This window comes from Nymphalis io, chromosome 5 (assembly GCF_905147045.1).
Source record: "Nymphalis io chromosome 5, ilAglIoxx1.1, whole genome shotgun sequence".
NCBI classification, from domain to species: Eukaryota; Metazoa; Arthropoda; class Insecta; order Lepidoptera; family Nymphalidae; genus Nymphalis; species Nymphalis io.
In genome coordinates, this window is record NC_065892.1 from 9,421,265 (window position 1) to 9,439,714 (window position 18,450).

The window sequence follows — 18,450 nt, forward strand, 5'->3', positions numbered from 1 at the left end:
CTGAGGATGAGGAACGAAGTTAGTATCGAGCACACCTGCACGCTGAGCGCAGGCGTAGTTACCGTCATACCGTGAAAATTGCGCGCGATTCGCGCACTCGAAACTGCAGCGCCCCCACTTCTGACCGTTACCGTAGAATTGGACATTCGCTGTCCACTCGGATAGTGACTGTGTTCTAACTGGACAAGCTGCTGGAAAGAATCGCGACGTTCCGCAAAAACGATCTCTACCAGGTGAGAACATAATGACGATACAAGTAATTATGAAATCAGTTTGCGTCGTCTGAATCATGTGATATAGTATGATATGACGGGTTGGATCATATTCATATTTGAAAATATATGAATTAGGTAAAACATTACGTTATTAATTTTAAAGATATAATAATTATTTATAATATCATTTCCATAAAAGATAATTATTAAATTCTAGTTCCTTTATTGTGTTTTCTTTAAAATTTTATATTTTATTATACTACTATAAATAAAATGATAGATAAGTATAATCTAATTAAGGGTTAGTATTATTAATATAGTTATTATTCTTTATCTTACATGGATATAAATTATGAGTTTATCAAAACATATTATTAATTGTAACATGCTCTATGACTCTCTAATTTTTATATTACTAATTTAAAATTATAATCGCAATCAAGTATGTAAAATAAATTGACACCAAAGGTCAAATCTATACAATTATTTTGGTAATAAAAATTACAATACGTCTGAACATTGTTAAGGTACCTACTACCTACTAATTTCAAGAATTCATCAAAATTTAAATTTCGGATTATATCCTGAAAGGGAGAAACAAATTAGGCTACCTCGAGGTAAAACAGAGTAGTGTTTAAGGTTATAATGAAAAATGTTCATTAAACGCAATAGTCTAAGAAAGGAGCTCGGTTTTGAAGCCAAGGATCCACCAAGGCGTTTTGCAGACGTTAGTATTCCCCACGCGTGTGTCGGCGCAAAGCAGTGGACGTGTGACGTAAGGTCACATCGACTGGCCACTGACATGACATGAGATTAACTCCCTTCTATCGCCTCCGACGATCCGATATTGTAACAACTTTAAAAAAAAAAAATATATAAATAATCGCACAATATTTTGTCCAAATTTTTATCATTAAAGTAGGAATAGTTTGTTGCTATTTTACTGATACTATGCTTATCTGGAAACTAAACTTCTTGGAATAAAACTGAACAACCGATGCTCAGACAAAAGAAGACTGGAAAATACAACTACACTGATAAATATATTTTTTTCTTGTTTGTTGTCTGTGACATCAGAGATAAAGATTAAAAAATCCAGACCTTAATAGTAAATTAAGAAATATTTTATTGACTTAAAAGTTATAACAAAGTATGTGAAATAAGGAAGTTATGAATATAAAGATTAACCTAATATTTCTCAAAAATACATTGATACCTTAATACTAAAGTTTATTTTTTAAATTATTCATAAGACTAATAGTATGAATAATTTAGTCATGCGTATTCGTTACAAATAATGCAAAACTGAAAAATATCTATTTAAAATATTTAATTTGTAAATGGTATTGTAGTGATTTTTAAAAGTGAAAGCCTAGCTATATAATTTTCTTAATTAAAATTGTTAACCTTGACCTTGGCCTCTTGGACCTACTGGTTATATGGGCATTCGTATATACTTGTAATATGTACATAAAATCGATTAAATTAAATCGATCGCTTACCGATCTTGTTTTAAAACTTAATGAAAATTCATAGCTTAAACGATATTGATTACCTACTCTATTGTTAGGTAATGATAATAAAAATACTTTGAATGTGACTTAGTAATTAACATATTTTTACTGTAATAGAACAAGGTCAATTTGCACTATTCATCCTAATTTCCACGCAATGTCGGAAAATATTTTAGCAAAAATCCGAGAGAAGTGAGGACTGATAATGGAGACGAGAAAACTAAACAAGGAAAGCTAACATCGGAAATCCTCGAAGGTCAATAAACGAGTATAGCATTTCAAATTGCGGATTTAACTTTTAAAGGCTAATTCTTATTCCAAGTATGATACAAATTTTAGTCATTTGTATTGGTTGGCCTGCGATATTTTTGGTTCATTTGAACAGGTTTTCTCAATGCCGTATATATGTAATAATCTGCTTATGTGTTATATATTATTAATTTTTGACCATGAAATCTTAAAAACTATTTAACATTCTTAAGAGCTGAAGTGACTCAACTCAAAATATTAACCAGAGACATTATTTATTTTATACATTATTTATGATTTCATTTTTTTCTGTGGATTTGAAGTTTTTTTTTTAATTCGTATAGAAAAAAAAATACAACCGTAAATAATATTTTAGAATGCTTGGAACAATTTACATATTATAAAACATGTATTGTATTCTTGTGTAGGAACATTACTAGTTAAAACATTAATAACATAATTAGAACGTGATATTATACGAGACGTATGTTTTATTGCAAAAATACAATTCTGACATGGAAATTATAAAAATAAACTACCTTGAAGTTGTTAATCCTTGAATGACCATTATTCAATAGGAAGTGCTATTTGCTTCTGCCTAAGATATTTTTAGCATTTGATACGAAGTATCATTATCAATGTTCACGTAAGTAGACATGAGATATTCTAATTCGAAACATGACAAATTAGGCGGTAGAGTAGGGGGACATTAAAAGAAGATTGCTATTCGATGGTGTACGGTGTCAGGCAGCACGTCCGTTTCGGCCTCGTACGTTAGACCGACGACGCCTGTAAATGTTTACATTTGTGCCGGCGACGGCCAGAGTTGTCTACCTGCGGCGCAACGACCAGTGATTAGTTGCAAAATGATCGCAGCCGAATTGAGTTCAGGGTCGAGCGTGCTGCCTCCGGGTGTTGCGCAAGCGTGCAGCAACTCACACAACAATAAAAACAAAACCGTTCGTCTCGTCGCGTTTCTTCCCATGTGCTCGCTGCCTTATGATATTATGTTTAAATATCAATTTAAGTAAGCAGATGATGATCATTATGTATTGACAGAAGTAGCAAGCACGCTAAGTATATTGTCAATAAATATAATATTACTACTAATGCTCTTTTCAAACATAAGGTGATAATGTCAGTACTGGCGATGACGCATGATAAATTATGAAATATTATTTTAAAACATTTTTATCGTCACTAAAATGCATCAACATTCATTATAAAACTAATAATATATATTTAATTGATAGTTTTTTCAGCCAATATTGACAACACTGTGCCGTGTTTATATCACTGTTATGCAGTTCTACATAGAAATATAGTACGTAAGAGAATTCATATACACAGCTAGTTTTATAGAAAAATAAAATATTTATTCCGTCAAATAATTGTCAATTTTGTTCACACACTTTTGTCAGCATCAATTTGTAAAATATGATTACAAGTCATTCGCAATATCCTGACTACTCACGAAGTAATTATTTGAGTGTAGAAATATTGTGACTTTTGCGACCATTAGAACATCTTACTGACTATAATATTATAAACAGATTTTTCATGGACTTAGATCAGTTATATTATTTTTTAAGGAGTGTACCTACATGTCTCGAATACTTTTTAACAAGCCGAAATCTATTTGTTATTTTAAAATATCTACTCTCTGCGAACAATCCCCTGTGAACTATTTGGTCATGCTCCACTTCCAAGTAAATGTTAGGTAAGAGATTGCTTTACTCTAGTGTAAGCTTTTATATAAATACATGATGTGCTATACGAATTTACTAACGTAAAATTCAAATTATACAAGTATACCTATTTCATAAAATTTGCTTTTTGTTTGATTAGGTGATTCTGGTAGTTACCTCTAATTAGTATACAACAAAGTCGCTGTCTGCGTCTGCCTGTAACTCCGCTTATTCATCAGATACGGTTGATACGGTTTTCACTAACAGAAAAAGACGATAAAAGAGAAAAGTGTATATATATAAAAAGGCGGCACTAATGTGTAAAAAATATAGGTTATTTGCGAAGCCATGTTCTTCAATTCATTGTTAATCCTTCTTCAGATAAATGTATTAGCTACATTGTTACACTACATCATTCTAATTAAAATTTTAATATTATTCATATTTCTCATTGATGACATACTTATACATATAACTAATAACAAGACATTATTAAATAAAATATAAACCTACTATAACATTATACTAATAGTACTTCTAATTTTCACTTGCTAGTGTAGTATATAACATCTTAATAAGCAGAATATCTAACGTAAAAATAATAATTATTCAAATCAAAATTGTAGTACCTACCTATAAGGTTAACTCGTTTAAGCATACAAATCACAAAACTCAATCCATCCATAACTATAAAATATAACTAACAATATCATTTTTAGAAACATTTATTTTATTCACTATCTTTTTATTTCATTTGCAGAATTGACATATAAGAAGGCTGAATAATTATCGGCTTTGTAAATGAATATCAACAATTTCTTTGCTTGTTCCATTTATTAAGAGCGAACTTAGTTTTAATCTGCCATTCGTCTCTCAACAATGTAGATTCTTCATTATCGCTACTTATAATACTTATCCTCCACTACTATACTATTACTGTCTTGGACATGTCACACACTTAATACATGTCACACATTGCATACGTCTTTAATTTCGATGTTACTCGTACTAATGTCTAATGTTATGTAATATATAAAAAAACGTACATGTGTCTCTTTCTAATTTGTCCAATACATCAGGTTTTTTTTTCATTTTTTATTCAGCTCAAAAATTATATTCGATAGTCATAAGACTAATGGTATGAAAAAATGCTCAAACATTTTACCCTTATAAATAATAATAATATATTCACTTTGTTTATTATTAATTAAATGAATCTAACTTTTTACATAACATAACCAGAGATCTTAAACATAACAATGTTGCATTGAAATTATTATTTTTTGTTTTGTAATGTGGAATAATATAATATAATATTCACACTGTTATTCATTTCATTTTTTTATGATTAATTTTATTTATGAATACATAAAACCTTAAACTGCCACGCGCGTAATATACATATAACTTCAAAGAAGTCGTCTTGAAGTAACTTATAGTAGTAATATCAAAAATCTTTTAAACTTTTTCTTTAATTACCAATATTTAAGATTTATAGTCAATTAAAACAATGATGCTCTCAACATCATCTTTATTACCATTGTTAACATGATTGTAATATTACGAAATTTTGACCTTAAACATTCAATGCATCTTACTGTTCGAAACGTTTTGTAGGCTTAAACAAAACAGTGATTTCATCAACTGAATCACTTTATATGGGTCACGAGAATTATCTATTTAAATATACTAGTACGAAAAATCACCACTTCTTATCCTCATAAAGGGATCGCACTTAAGCAGTAATTGGTAAAGTTAAAACAAAAATACAATCAAAGATTATAATGAGATTATCGAAGTTTTTGCCTGTTCTCTTTAGATTCCGTCATCATTATGTTTATTAATTAGTAAGTCATCGTGTTAGTTATTTGACAAAAACTTTTTAGCCTTCGAGCTATCTCCATTCTAAATATCATCAAAATCGGTTCAGCGTTGTAATCGTAAAAACATAACAAACAGACAGAGTTACTTTCACAATATTTATAATATTAGGTTGGATAATGAACTCGATAAATCTTATAAAAAATATTTTAATTACTGACGCCCTAGTTTTATAGTATGTGGCCGAAATGAACCTTGTTTGTGGCATACGTTTTGTTGTAATGATTTAGTTTTAAAATCGATAATGATTATTACCAACATTGATGCTGTTATCAGCGTTTAAAAAAAAAACTGGAAGGTAAAGATAATTTAATTGGGCGGTTTAAATAAACTATAGGATGTTCATATAACACTACGACAGAGATGCTCGCGCGTTAAACAGTACTAAGAAATATCATATCTAAAATTAACGGATGATTTTCTATTTTCACTTTTACTTTATGTAGCAAAGATTCAAATTTTAGTGATTTCGTAATGTCATCTCGTTTGTTAATTTATTTATGCATAATTTTAGCGATCGAATTATGAATAGCTCGTTTTTTTTATTAAGATGATTTAAAAAGTACAGTAATAGATATCGACATATGAAGTAAATCGCTTTTTATCAGGTACTTTCACAGACTCACGTCGCTCCTCGTGCGCGCTCGTCGCTGTAATATATTGAAAGTTATTTTCAATTACAAAGTGGCATTTTCGTCGACAAATAGCGTGCAGGCATGCGCTATTCCATTGTCAATGTCGATGGCGTTGTGTTACTATTACTAATAATACGTGTGAAGTGCGGTAATAAAACGATAACTCAATTTATTATGTAAACTTTTATACATAGTATAATATCGTCTTTTACTAGTTTAAAATTATTTTACAAAGGTATAATCAATTTGTTTTTTTTTTATTAAAATACAACGTAAGTATTAACATATTACTATTGAAATACCTACAAATACCTTTAACCTAAACGCCGTATACTTATTCAAATAAATATATCATTAAAATTACTATGTGTAACATCTAAAATTCTATATAAGTATTTAAGTGCGTCTGTAATATTATGAGACACATTTTGATTAGGGCAGTACATGACATGAATATAATTTAAAATATATTTCTTGACTGACTCAAGAAATATATTTTAAAGGCAAATTGAACTCTTAAATAAATTACGACCACGACTGCATCAAAATGTTGAGGATGTAAATGAGAAAAGAGTAATACGAAATATCGTAATAGAATATTAAACTATTTACTTATTAGTTACATTTCTGTAAACTCACATTTTACGAGTATTGTAAAAATATGTTATATTCGATAGCATTTGAGTAAAAGTCTCTTTGGGAGTTTTTAAAAGGTATTTACTTAATCGCCAGAATAAAAAAAAAACAAATCAGCTGTGTATAATGAGATAGTAACACCTTTAACTTAATTATATGTCTCCATAGTCCGAGATACGCACCATGGACAACAATGGAATGTCAATATCGTTCGGGCTTTCCCACACCATTTTGAATTATAAAGTATGTGACTCATATAATCATATATATTACCATAACCTGGAAGTATATATTTACTTCATTTATATTCCTATCATATGTATACCTATATATAGGCATATACATACTATAATTTCGACATTCGACATTCGACATTCGACATTCGACAATTGCAAACGGCTGTATGTAATCGCTACGCAAATAATTATTATAAAACAGTATATAAGTCGATAATCGGGAGTGAACTTTTGAAAAATAGTTAAAGTTTGTGTTAATGTCAATAATTTTATGTGTTAAATTATATCTAAATGTGAATTATATAAATTAAAACTACAAATTTCAAATTTTATTTGTTAAATTGCAATAGTAGTGTGCAGTGTTTGAAGTGAACGCGTAAGCGACGCTTATTTCCCGGCGCTTATGACCTTTTGGTCGCTGGTTTGACTGCAATTCAACAATCGGTCTGTTAAGCAGAGTTACTCTTAGCTTTTTTTCTACCTACTACCATTTTTTGTGATAATAATATATATGCAAAATGGATTGTAAACATTGTTCAGAGATCGTAAGACCAGAAGAAATGATTAGATGTACGGCTTGTCAAAGTATGTATCATTACTCATGTGTTGGTATAAATGAAAGCGACTTTAAAAAGATTCTGCCTATGAATAAAGCTAAATGGAAATGTCCAGTTTGCAAAATATCTAAGAAAAATAATATAAGTCCAAAATTAAATATGATCTCTGATAAAATAAATACAAATCAAGCCCAAATCATAGATATTAAATCGTTGATTGCACATTTTGATGAGCGCTTCAATAGTTTGCATTACACAATGGAGTCATTCAAATCTTTTATTACTGATGAATTTAAAAAGCTCTCAGAATCTGTTACTTTTTGGTCTACAAAAATTAATACGATCGAGTCTTCCATTAATTCTGTTGTTGATCGAATGAATGATCTAGATAAGGAAGTTACTAAAATAGAAAATTATGAAACAGAACTCGTGGAGTTGAAACTTAAGCTTAGAGAATTATCGGAAAACACTAACAGAAATGAACAGTGGGTGCGTCGCTCTAATATTCAAATAAATGGTATTCCACAAAATAAGGGCGAAAACTTAGTCCATATTATTAAGACCCTTGCTGAAAAAAGTGGTTACCCCATAAATTTTAATACCGATGTTGATTTTGTAACAAGGGTAGCGGTAAGGAATGATTCGTCTGAAAATAAATCGCGTCCCATTATTTTAAAAATGCAAGCACGTTACAAAAAGGATGATTTTCTTTCATCGTTAAGGAAGTTAAAAAATCTGAAAGCATGCGACATTGGTTTTTCAGGCAGAAATAATCCTATTTACATAAATGACCACCTGTCCACTTACAACAAGGCTCTTTTGAATGAAGCTCGACGAAAATGCAAAGAGAAAAGTTACTTATTCTGCTGGGTTCGAAATTGCACTGTTATGGTTCGTAAGACTAACAATTCACCAGTTATTCACATTACTTCCAAAGAGTGTTTAAACAAAATTTTATAAGCGTTATTAATTTGTTGGTTTATAATATTAAAGTATGTTACTTTGTTCAGTTTTTTAAGAATATTTTTTGTAGTTTTATATTTTTACTTGTTTTCGTTAATATTTTAATTATATTTATTAAGAAAATTAGGCTGATATTGTATTGTTTTATGGACTTGAAGGTATGTTTTAATTCTTATCTGGCATCTAGGTGCATTGAAAAGCTATTTCTCTTTAATATTATTACTCACAATAATTATAATTTAAAATATATATTACTATGTATTTAAATATTTATTATCAAAATGTTAGAGGATTGCGCACTAAAACTTTACAGTTCTATTTTAATTTGTTAAATTCCAATTATGACGTAATTTGTCTAAGCGAGACCTGGTTACTTCCTAATATCTTTGATGAAGAACTCTTCGATTCACGCTATAACGTATATCGGAATGATCGTGACTATGCACTTCTAGGGGTAAGTAAGGGTGGTGGTACACTTATAGCAGTACGTCGTGGCATCTATGTCGACATGCAACACTCTAGGACACCAATGTCTCTTCCAGGTGCTGATATAACTTTTGTTAATATAGTGGTCGGAGAGGGTTTAAGTAAACAAAAACTACGACTTTTCTGTTGTTATTTCCCTCAAAATCAACACCAGAGCGATTCTGAAGCCACATTTTTTGAGTTCTTATCAGATTTAAATTTGAATAACCCTTTTGATAAATATATTGTTGTAGGAGATTTCAACATGGGAGATATTGTGTGGTCACATAACTCTGAAAATACGCTAGCTATCCAAAACCCATCCGAAAATAATTTAATTATGCAACTATTTGCTTTTATGTGCTTCTCTGGCTGGTGTCAGTATAATGGGATTTTTAATGGTAATAATAGACTATTGGATCTCGTTCTGTCTAACTGTAGTTGTTCGGTCGATAGAACAACACCATTATCTTTGCCTGAAGACGTTCATCATCCGTCTCTCTCTGTGTTGACGGATATTATGTTGAATGATTCAAATTTACGTTATGCTCCTCGAATTGTTCGTCGCTTTCATGTTGCTGACTACAACGCAATTAACAATGAGCTAAATAATATTGATTGGGTGGAACAATTCGAAACATGTGATATAATTAACGCAGTAGATAAGTTTTATTTAATAGTTAATAATATTGTGGATCGCTTTGTACCAGCTAAAACAGTATACGATATCAATAAATATCCTGTATGGTTTAGCAAGTTTTTAATTAAATTGATTAAAAAGAAATTACAAGTGCATAAACGATGGAAAATTTATGGTCATAATAGTGACTATGACAAATTTGCTGACCTTCGACACAGAACTAAATTGATGGAAAGAGAGTGTTATAATGTCTTTATTGCTAGGGCTGAAGATAATATTCATCACAGTTCTCGGAAATTCTGGTCATTTATAAAATCAAAGAAAGGTAGTAATAATATACCTGACACCATGTTTCATGACAATACGGTTGGCTCCGACGGCCCATCGATCTCTAATCTATTTAGTAACTACTTTAAATCAGTTTTTGAAGTAGAAGTGAATCAACCCGAGGTTGATTATTTAAACAAGCATAGTAGTCAGTCCTTAATTAGTACTATTAATGTATCATGCCGTACCATTGAAAGATATCTCTCAAAACTTGACTCGTCTAAAGGCAGTGGCCCAGATGGATTACATCCTATGTTTTTAAAACGATGCAGTAAATCTTTATCAATCCCTTTACATTTACTCTTTAACAAATCCATATATTCAGGCATACTACCACCTGTTTGGAAAAAATCGCTTGTTGTTCCCATTTTTAAAAATGGAGATAAGCATATTGTCAAAAATTATCGTGGAATATCAATGTTATCTATCATACCTAAATTATTTGAGAAGATTATTTACGATACTTTGTTTCCTTTAATAAAACCTCTGCTCATTACCCAACAACATGGATTCGTAAATAAAAGATCAGTTGAGTCTAATCTTGTTGAGTTTCTCGATGTTGTTCTTTCAGCCATGGAGAGAGGACATCAGGTTGACGCTGTGTATACCGATTACTCAAAAGCATTTGATAAAATTCCACATACGCTATTAATTAAAAAACTTGCATATACTGGTATACACGGCGATTTGCTAAGATGGATAACGTCGTATCTCCGTGACAGAACTCAAGCAGTCGCTGTCAAGGGACACATTTCTAGTTTTGTCCCCATAACATCTGGGGTTCCTCAGGGCTCTCACCTCGGTCCCCTATTGTTTAACATTTTCATTAATGATATACTAAAAAATTTTCAAAATCCTGACATACTTCTATATGCCGATGATACAAAACTATTTAAAATCATAAAAAGAAGTGATGACTGCTCAAACTTGCAATATGATTTGGATATTTTAGTGCAATATTGTTCATCTAATGGCCTACATCTTAACTTTGAAAAATGCAATGTAATAACATTTTCTAGAAAAAAAAATCCAATTTTATTTGATTACACAATTTCCAATCATTTAATTAAGAGGGTAACCGAGGTTAGGGACCTAGGAGTGCTTCTAGATTCTAATTTATTATTTGACAGGCATGTGAATAAAATTATCGCAAAAGCTTACAGTATGATGGGTTTCATATTTCGCCAGGGAAGAGACTTTAAGCATATCAATACATATAATGTGTTGTATAACTCGTATGTAAGATCTAATTTGGAATTCGCTTCAACGGTTTGGAATCCACAATACTCTAAGTATGTTATGGCTATCGAAAATGTTCAGAATAAATTTATTAGAAGATTAACGCGTAAATTTGGGTCCAATGCTATTAATAAGCTTAATATTTTGTCGCTTGAGAAACGCAGGGAATGCAAAGATCAGGTTTTTCTTTACAAAATTGTAAATAATTTTGTCGATTCAATGTACTTAGTCAACAACATTTATATCAAGTGCTCACATTCCATTGCCCGTTCAAAACATACCTTTTATGTCCCAATGTGTAGAACGAACTATGCTAAAAATCGCTTTTTAGTAAGAGCATGTGACAATCATAATAAACGCTACACTAGTATAGATATATTTAACGAAAATTTATTTAAGTTCAAAGAAGCTCTAAAAAACTGTATTTGTCAGTAATATACTTATCGTTTTTTTTTTTTTTTCTGTTTTAAATTATTTTTAATACTTTATTCATATATCTTAATAAATTGTTAAATAACTTGTTATCGTTAGGTTCACTCCATGTTTGTTTGTATAAGTGGAAACTTTGTTGGCTTAAGTGAAATTTATTTTGTTACTAAATTTTATGTATTATATTATGCTGTATGTTTCCCAAATAAATAAAAATAAAAAAAAAAAAAAAATAATGAGTAGGTATTTGTATGAATTGGACTTTTCATAAAAATATACCAAATGTTGAATTAAATATTTAACCCAGTGCTAGGACTTTGTGATAGCCATTGTTTGCTACCCACTCATCCATTATTCTACAGTTATAAATCAAGTTGGTGAGCCAGTGTAAGTCACAAGGACAAGATGTATGACTTCTTAGATCCCATGGTTTAGGGCGCATAGAGGATATAATGAGAGGTTTGTATTTCTTACAGCGCCAATGTCAATGGATGAAGATGACTACCATTACGGAGTCCATTTGATTGACTGCCTTCCTAGAATATAAAAGAAATTGTAACTATATCTATGTCATGGACATAATATATAAATTATAGCTGTATATTATGTACAATTAAAAAATCTATATAATTTACTTTAACGAAACCTTGTTACTTCGTTTCATTGAAACATTTAAAAGTAATTACGCATTATAAAAATTTTACATTAAAGTAATAAAGTGCAAGTAAGGTAATAAAGCCAGAAAAAAGTCTCTTATATACTTTGTAACTTTTTTTTCTTAGATATGTACGTAATCCTTTTTTTAATAAATGATACATTGTGAACATCATAAAAAAAAAATCTGTTAAATTTTACGACTTACGAAGAACTGTTTTTTTGCAATTAGTTGTGAATTCTGCACCAAATTAAATTAGCGTTTTTGTTTACAAAAAGCGAGAAATGGTACAAATAAAAATATATTGTATGAAATAATTAAATTAAATAAATTATTTTACTTTATTCTATCCTTACGTGTTATTAATATGTAAATAGTCACACAAAAATCAACATATCATCGTTACTTGCAATATATTGTGTTTACAGTGAATATTTTAATATGATTAACTTTGGCTAAACATCACTTGTTTATAACTATTACCTATGCTGAAATGAACACATTTATAATAAGAATAAAGTTGAGTAAAAATCTATCGTTTTTACGCTACACCTGTGTACATATATAAAAAATCGTACATTTGTCTCCTTCTAACTTCTCCAATACATCAGTTTATTTTTCATTTTTTTTTCAGCTCAAAAATGACTGTATAGTTAGACTAATTGTATGACAAAATGCTTAAACATTTAACTCAATAAATAATAATAATATAATCACTTTGTTTATTATTAATTAAATGAATCTAACTTAACGGTGGTAGAGCTTTGTGCAAGCTCGTATGGGTGGGTAGGTACCACCCACTCATCAGATATTTTGAAGGGTGAGTGAACCAGTGTAATTACAGGCACAAGGGACATAACATCTTAGTTCCCAAGGTTGGTGGCGCATTTGTGATGTTAAGCGATGGTTAACATTTCTTACAATCCCAATATCTATGGGCGTTGGTAGTTACCATCAGGTGACAACTTAACTTTAACAATGTTGTAGTGAAATTAATAATTTTTTTATTAAAATATAATATTATCACACTGTTATTCATTTACATTTTTTATGATTAATTTTATTAATTATTAATTTGTTATATTAAAATTATTAATTTTATTATTCATACATATATAATTATTCACATTGTTTTACATTTTTTTTTTCTTTTTATGAAATCCGTCGTTCGTTACAAAAGGGCATTTACATTAACGCCTTAACCCTGAAATTCTATTTTTAATTTTAAAAACCGATCTATATATGTCTATAAATTGCTTACTTTAGGCAAAATTGATCTGATGTGATAAAATGTAATAGCACCTACACAACGAATAACATTTTTGTACATAAATATATATTTTTATAATTTATTTTATCACAATAGATTCTAAAATTTTATTAAATAAAATAATCAAACAATATATTCAAGCCACAAAAGGCACAATTCATAAATTAATATAATTATGAAATGGATAATATCTATATATTGTGAGAACTTAAAGTACAACTATGTAACAAGCGAATTATTCATTAATAAATAAGTAATAATATTACTAAATACTTCACAGTCTACTCGTGTCTTATGTAATCATAAAGTAAATATTAATTATTATTATATCCCTGTAACCGAATTTTGGCTACGGTAGCTAATCTCAAAGAGCGACCACCTGTGCAGGATATCTCTCATTCTCATATTCCAAAGGAACATATCCTGACCTGAAGGAGATCAGGGGCAGTATCAAAATGGTTTACGAAGCATGGGGATTGCTATGAATAATTAGGTACCTGGGAGAAAAACACTAGACGTCGTTAGGAAACTATTTACAATAAAACCGGGTTAAAAGGAAGGCAAATATTTATAATGAAAATAATCATTGTTTCATAATTTAATTTGAAATTATAATACAAAAATCGTATTATAAGAAATTCGGTTACTTAAACACTGGTTACATTGCCCTACTTATATATATCGTTGACACATACGTCGGTGTAAGAGCAACAATGCATAGCTGCGTAAAGTGTTCTAATTTATAAAACTCGTTTAATGTACAATTTTATAGTCTGGAAAATGTCTTCTTGCAGGTGCGAAGAGTTCTTAGTGCAACTAACCGCGAGTCGCGAGCTCGATTCCATATTACGTAATTAGACGTGCAGCCAATGACCCACTTACGAGATTACTGTACTAAAGACAATAAAAATATATTAATGTTACAAAAATAGATACTTAGGAACGGCCTATACTCTTAGTTTCATAATATTTTTGCATACCCAAACCATGTTTTGTGCTTATACTAAGTTGAGTGTTGTAATAAACGCATTCTTGTTACGTCATAACCTACTTACAGAATAACTACAGCAGTTGAAGTCACTTTATCATCAATACGATATGATAACCGATCTGCACTATTCAAAGAAAAAAAATGGTTACTCAGAAAAATTGTCATTACTGATACATCATCAAAAAGTACAAAAATTTTCTATTTTATAAGCTATTTGCTATTGTTTGTACATTTCCTCGTTATCTTATCTTACCTATGTATCTAATCAGAACGGGTGAGACAATGTGTAACATTATTTAATATTATTTGCTGACGAGCAAAACGTGAAGAAATGCTTATCTACATCATAAAATGACCATTCACTATATTCTACCACAGCACGTAACATTATTGCATATGACGAAATATTGAAATTTCAAACATAATAAACATTTAAAGTAATGTTAAAATGGTTATATAGTTATTCATTTAATAATTAATAAATTGGATACACCTATTTTGATATTACGTCACAACAACACCGTTGGTAACAGTGTAGTATAACCATGGTTACTACCAAATAAAAATATCGTTTTTTTATAATATCTGGAAGGCAAACGAGTAACCTGATACTAAATGGTCACCTTCCTTAAAATATTGGCACAGCATTTGCTAAAACCATGGAAATCAAGCTGTTATGACTCCTGTACCTAAAACACAAATATTTCAAATTATTAATATTAAATAACCAAATTTATCTTAACCTACTTTTAATGATAAAAAGGGTACGTTAGTTTGATCGCAATTTTCTCAGGATCTATCAGTCACGAGCCACGGGGACGAAGCTGTAACCCTATATGCTAACCAAAATGCAAAATTGTAGAAAATAAATATGTATATAATATTCTAAGCTTAACACAGGTGAAGGCAAAGGTACAGGTAGTTTTGCATAATATAAATCCTATACATACAGCTCGATTTTATATGGAATATATATAAATATGTGAAAAAAACACATTTGGTCCAAACCCTTTGATTTATTATCATTTTCACGAAAAGAAGCACAGCTTAATAGGAATATTGTATTCATTATGTACAAGGCCAATATACGTTGAAAAAAATTAAATATGCAATTATTACAAGATCACTTCATTTGAGCAATTTTAATGATATTCGTTATCGTAATTCAATCTAGCTGCAACTCAGTTAATTTATGTATTTGTAGTCCGTTAAAGATAATAAGAATGGCATTAGCAAAATATAACCATAAATAAATATAAGTTAATACACGAGACTTCGTCTACATAGCACACTAAAGTCCACAATGTATGTGACTTTCTCTTCTTCTTCTTCTTTCCGACTGCACAGCGCCCATCTTCGCTAGTCTGACAGCCCTGGGCAGTCAGTATTGTATATTCCTCCCTATTCCTCGTAAAAATTATCTCTGGTCACATTGTTAAAAACTGCTTAAAAAGAAAGAAGCTATATATTGCAGCTTTAAATCCAGTAGTTTTTTGAGTGACGTGCGTTACGCATACACGGACGCACATTAATAATTTACATATATATAATAAAATAGATTTCTTAAAAAAATGTATAATATTTTCTTAAAAGTAATCATGTCTTCATTTGACTTAAATGCTTTATTAATTTTATTTGTAAACTGAATTATCAAGACAAAGAAATAGACTTAGGCGAATAATAATTATGCATAAGTATAACATAAAACTTAAGTGAAAAATAAATGGGTTCCTACATATATAATATTTAAAAATAAGATTTACTAAACGTAGGCTTATCTGCTCTCATGAATTCCCCAAACCGCCTATCATAGGGTGATATCAACTGTAAATACTGCCAGTGCAATCATTATAAATTTAAATTGAAAAAAATATATTTACATTTCATGATGATCTGTATTATAACTAATTCACCTTGGTTGCATGTCATCTTTGTTAAAAGATTTTAAGGTTGTTTATCCATTTGATCGTCTATACATAAATGTAGTGCCAACGAGCAGGTGTTGCATTCAATCTTATCGTCATTTATAATCGTTTCGGCCTTCAAGACAATAAGCATAAGGTGTAAATTACTATATCATATGTAGCGAACTAATTTCGATATGAAATATAAAATCCTCTTTCAGATTACAATACAAATTGTTTTTTCTTATATAATTTAAATCTAACAATAAGACGTACAAAAAAAACATGTTGCTGATTCAAAAAATTAGCTTGCATTTATAATTTGTATACAAATATATAAATTTGTATATTTTTATTTAAATAGTGGAATTAGACTAACAAAAAATGTATATAAATAAATTATAAATGCAAGCAATGAAAGAAATAAAATTTCAAGCTTAATAAATATAACAAATTACTATGCTCCGACAAGAACAGTGCACGACCTTTGCCTGTTGTAACGGGTCGTTCATCCACTTCCTTGCAAATTTGTAATGAAGGACGGTGGCTGACCTCTAGACTAACAGAATCAGAAATAAATTCAATTTCGAAATATTTTTTACTCTAGATATAAATTCCACAAAAATACTTAACCAAATGCCGATTACTGAACTTATTATTGATATAATTATATTCTTAACAACATTTATTTTTTCCAGATATTGCAACTAAAAATCAAGTGATTGATACGGGCCTATACATTACATTTTTAAGGTAATTATAGAAAGTAACTGTATATATTTTTTAAAATATTTATACATATTTAAATGTATTTAGTGTTTCTTGGCATGAAAAAAGTATTCCAATAAAATTATTAAAAAAAATTAAGACACTAAATCAATAATTTCTTACATAATAAAAAAAAATTGAACTATGGGACAATTTAAAAAAATAACACAACATAATATAATAATTCGATATTTTGTCAATTAGGTCAAGGTTTCATTATTATATTTATATATCAATTTGTATAAGCTGTATGAACATCACGTTGCATTACGCCATCTATCGTAGAAACGTCAGAAATCAGCTACCAGCGTTTGCAGAACAGTCACTAGTCAGACTCAGTGACTAATAACTAGTAAAGACATGTAAAGGTAGTTAAAATTATAAAATTATGTTGCAATCTCCGTTATAGCATCCAATAATGACATTTTATGAAATAAACCAACATATTATGTTACTCAAAATTGAACAGTACAAAAGTGTAGTTTTATGAATATGAACTAATAGTGATATAGTTGTATGTTTCGCTCATATTGTGTCAGTTACTCCGACACAGGTATCGTGATGTTATCTCATACCCGCCTTCAACAACATTTTTTTTTCTTCATTGCAATTTGCATTAAATATAAAAACTTTTTTTCAGACAGCACAAAAAATGGCTCTAATTCTACAATATATTAATGATATGCACATTTTTATGGATAAATATGGAGGTGAGTTCCTGATATTATTATCACAACCTAGCTAATTTTCTATATATATATTAGAAGCAACACATTTTTGTTTGAATGATATATTCATTCATGCTGTTATTGTACACACATATTTTCAATACTAATAATATTTTCTATTATAATTATTATATTTTCATTACCTCGACTTCACAATCATATTTAATAAATATTTAATATTATTCAATAATAATTACAAAAACGTAATATATATATGATAAAATCATTATGAAAAATAATTTCATTAAAATGTTAAATTTTTACCTACTTTCTCCTTTATGGAAGATGTGTATTTACTCATTATCTATATCTATTATAAAATATCTTAAAGATGAATTAATATTTTTTTTTAGATCCTCGGACAAATCCATGGTTCCTGATGAGTTCCCCATTTCCTACATTGTTAATATGTCTAAGTTATATTTATCTAGTCAAGGTAATTTAATATCAATATTTTAGA

The 18,450-nt window shown here is 29.5% G+C and overlaps 1 protein-coding gene across 3 annotated transcripts in view; it reads left to right on the top strand.

The window, feature by feature from the left end:
- Window positions 1–18,450, top strand: part of LOC126768456 (elongation of very long chain fatty acids protein AAEL008004) — a 26,861-nt gene continuing 8,411 nt past the window's right edge. The window contains exons 1-4 of one of the 3 annotated variants that reach the window (XM_050486569.1): window positions 1–233; window positions 17,193–17,247; window positions 17,903–17,972; window positions 18,344–18,426. In XM_050486569.1, coding sequence (XP_050342526.1) covers window positions 17,915–17,972; window positions 18,344–18,426 — 141 coding nt within the window. In that variant the 5' untranslated portion in view covers window positions 1–233; window positions 17,193–17,247; window positions 17,903–17,914. Of the gene's footprint in view, window positions 234–17,192; window positions 17,248–17,589; window positions 17,816–17,902; window positions 17,973–18,343; window positions 18,427–18,450 lie in introns of those variants that run through there. The other 2 variants (XM_050486567.1, XM_050486568.1) reach the window with 2 other exon arrangements.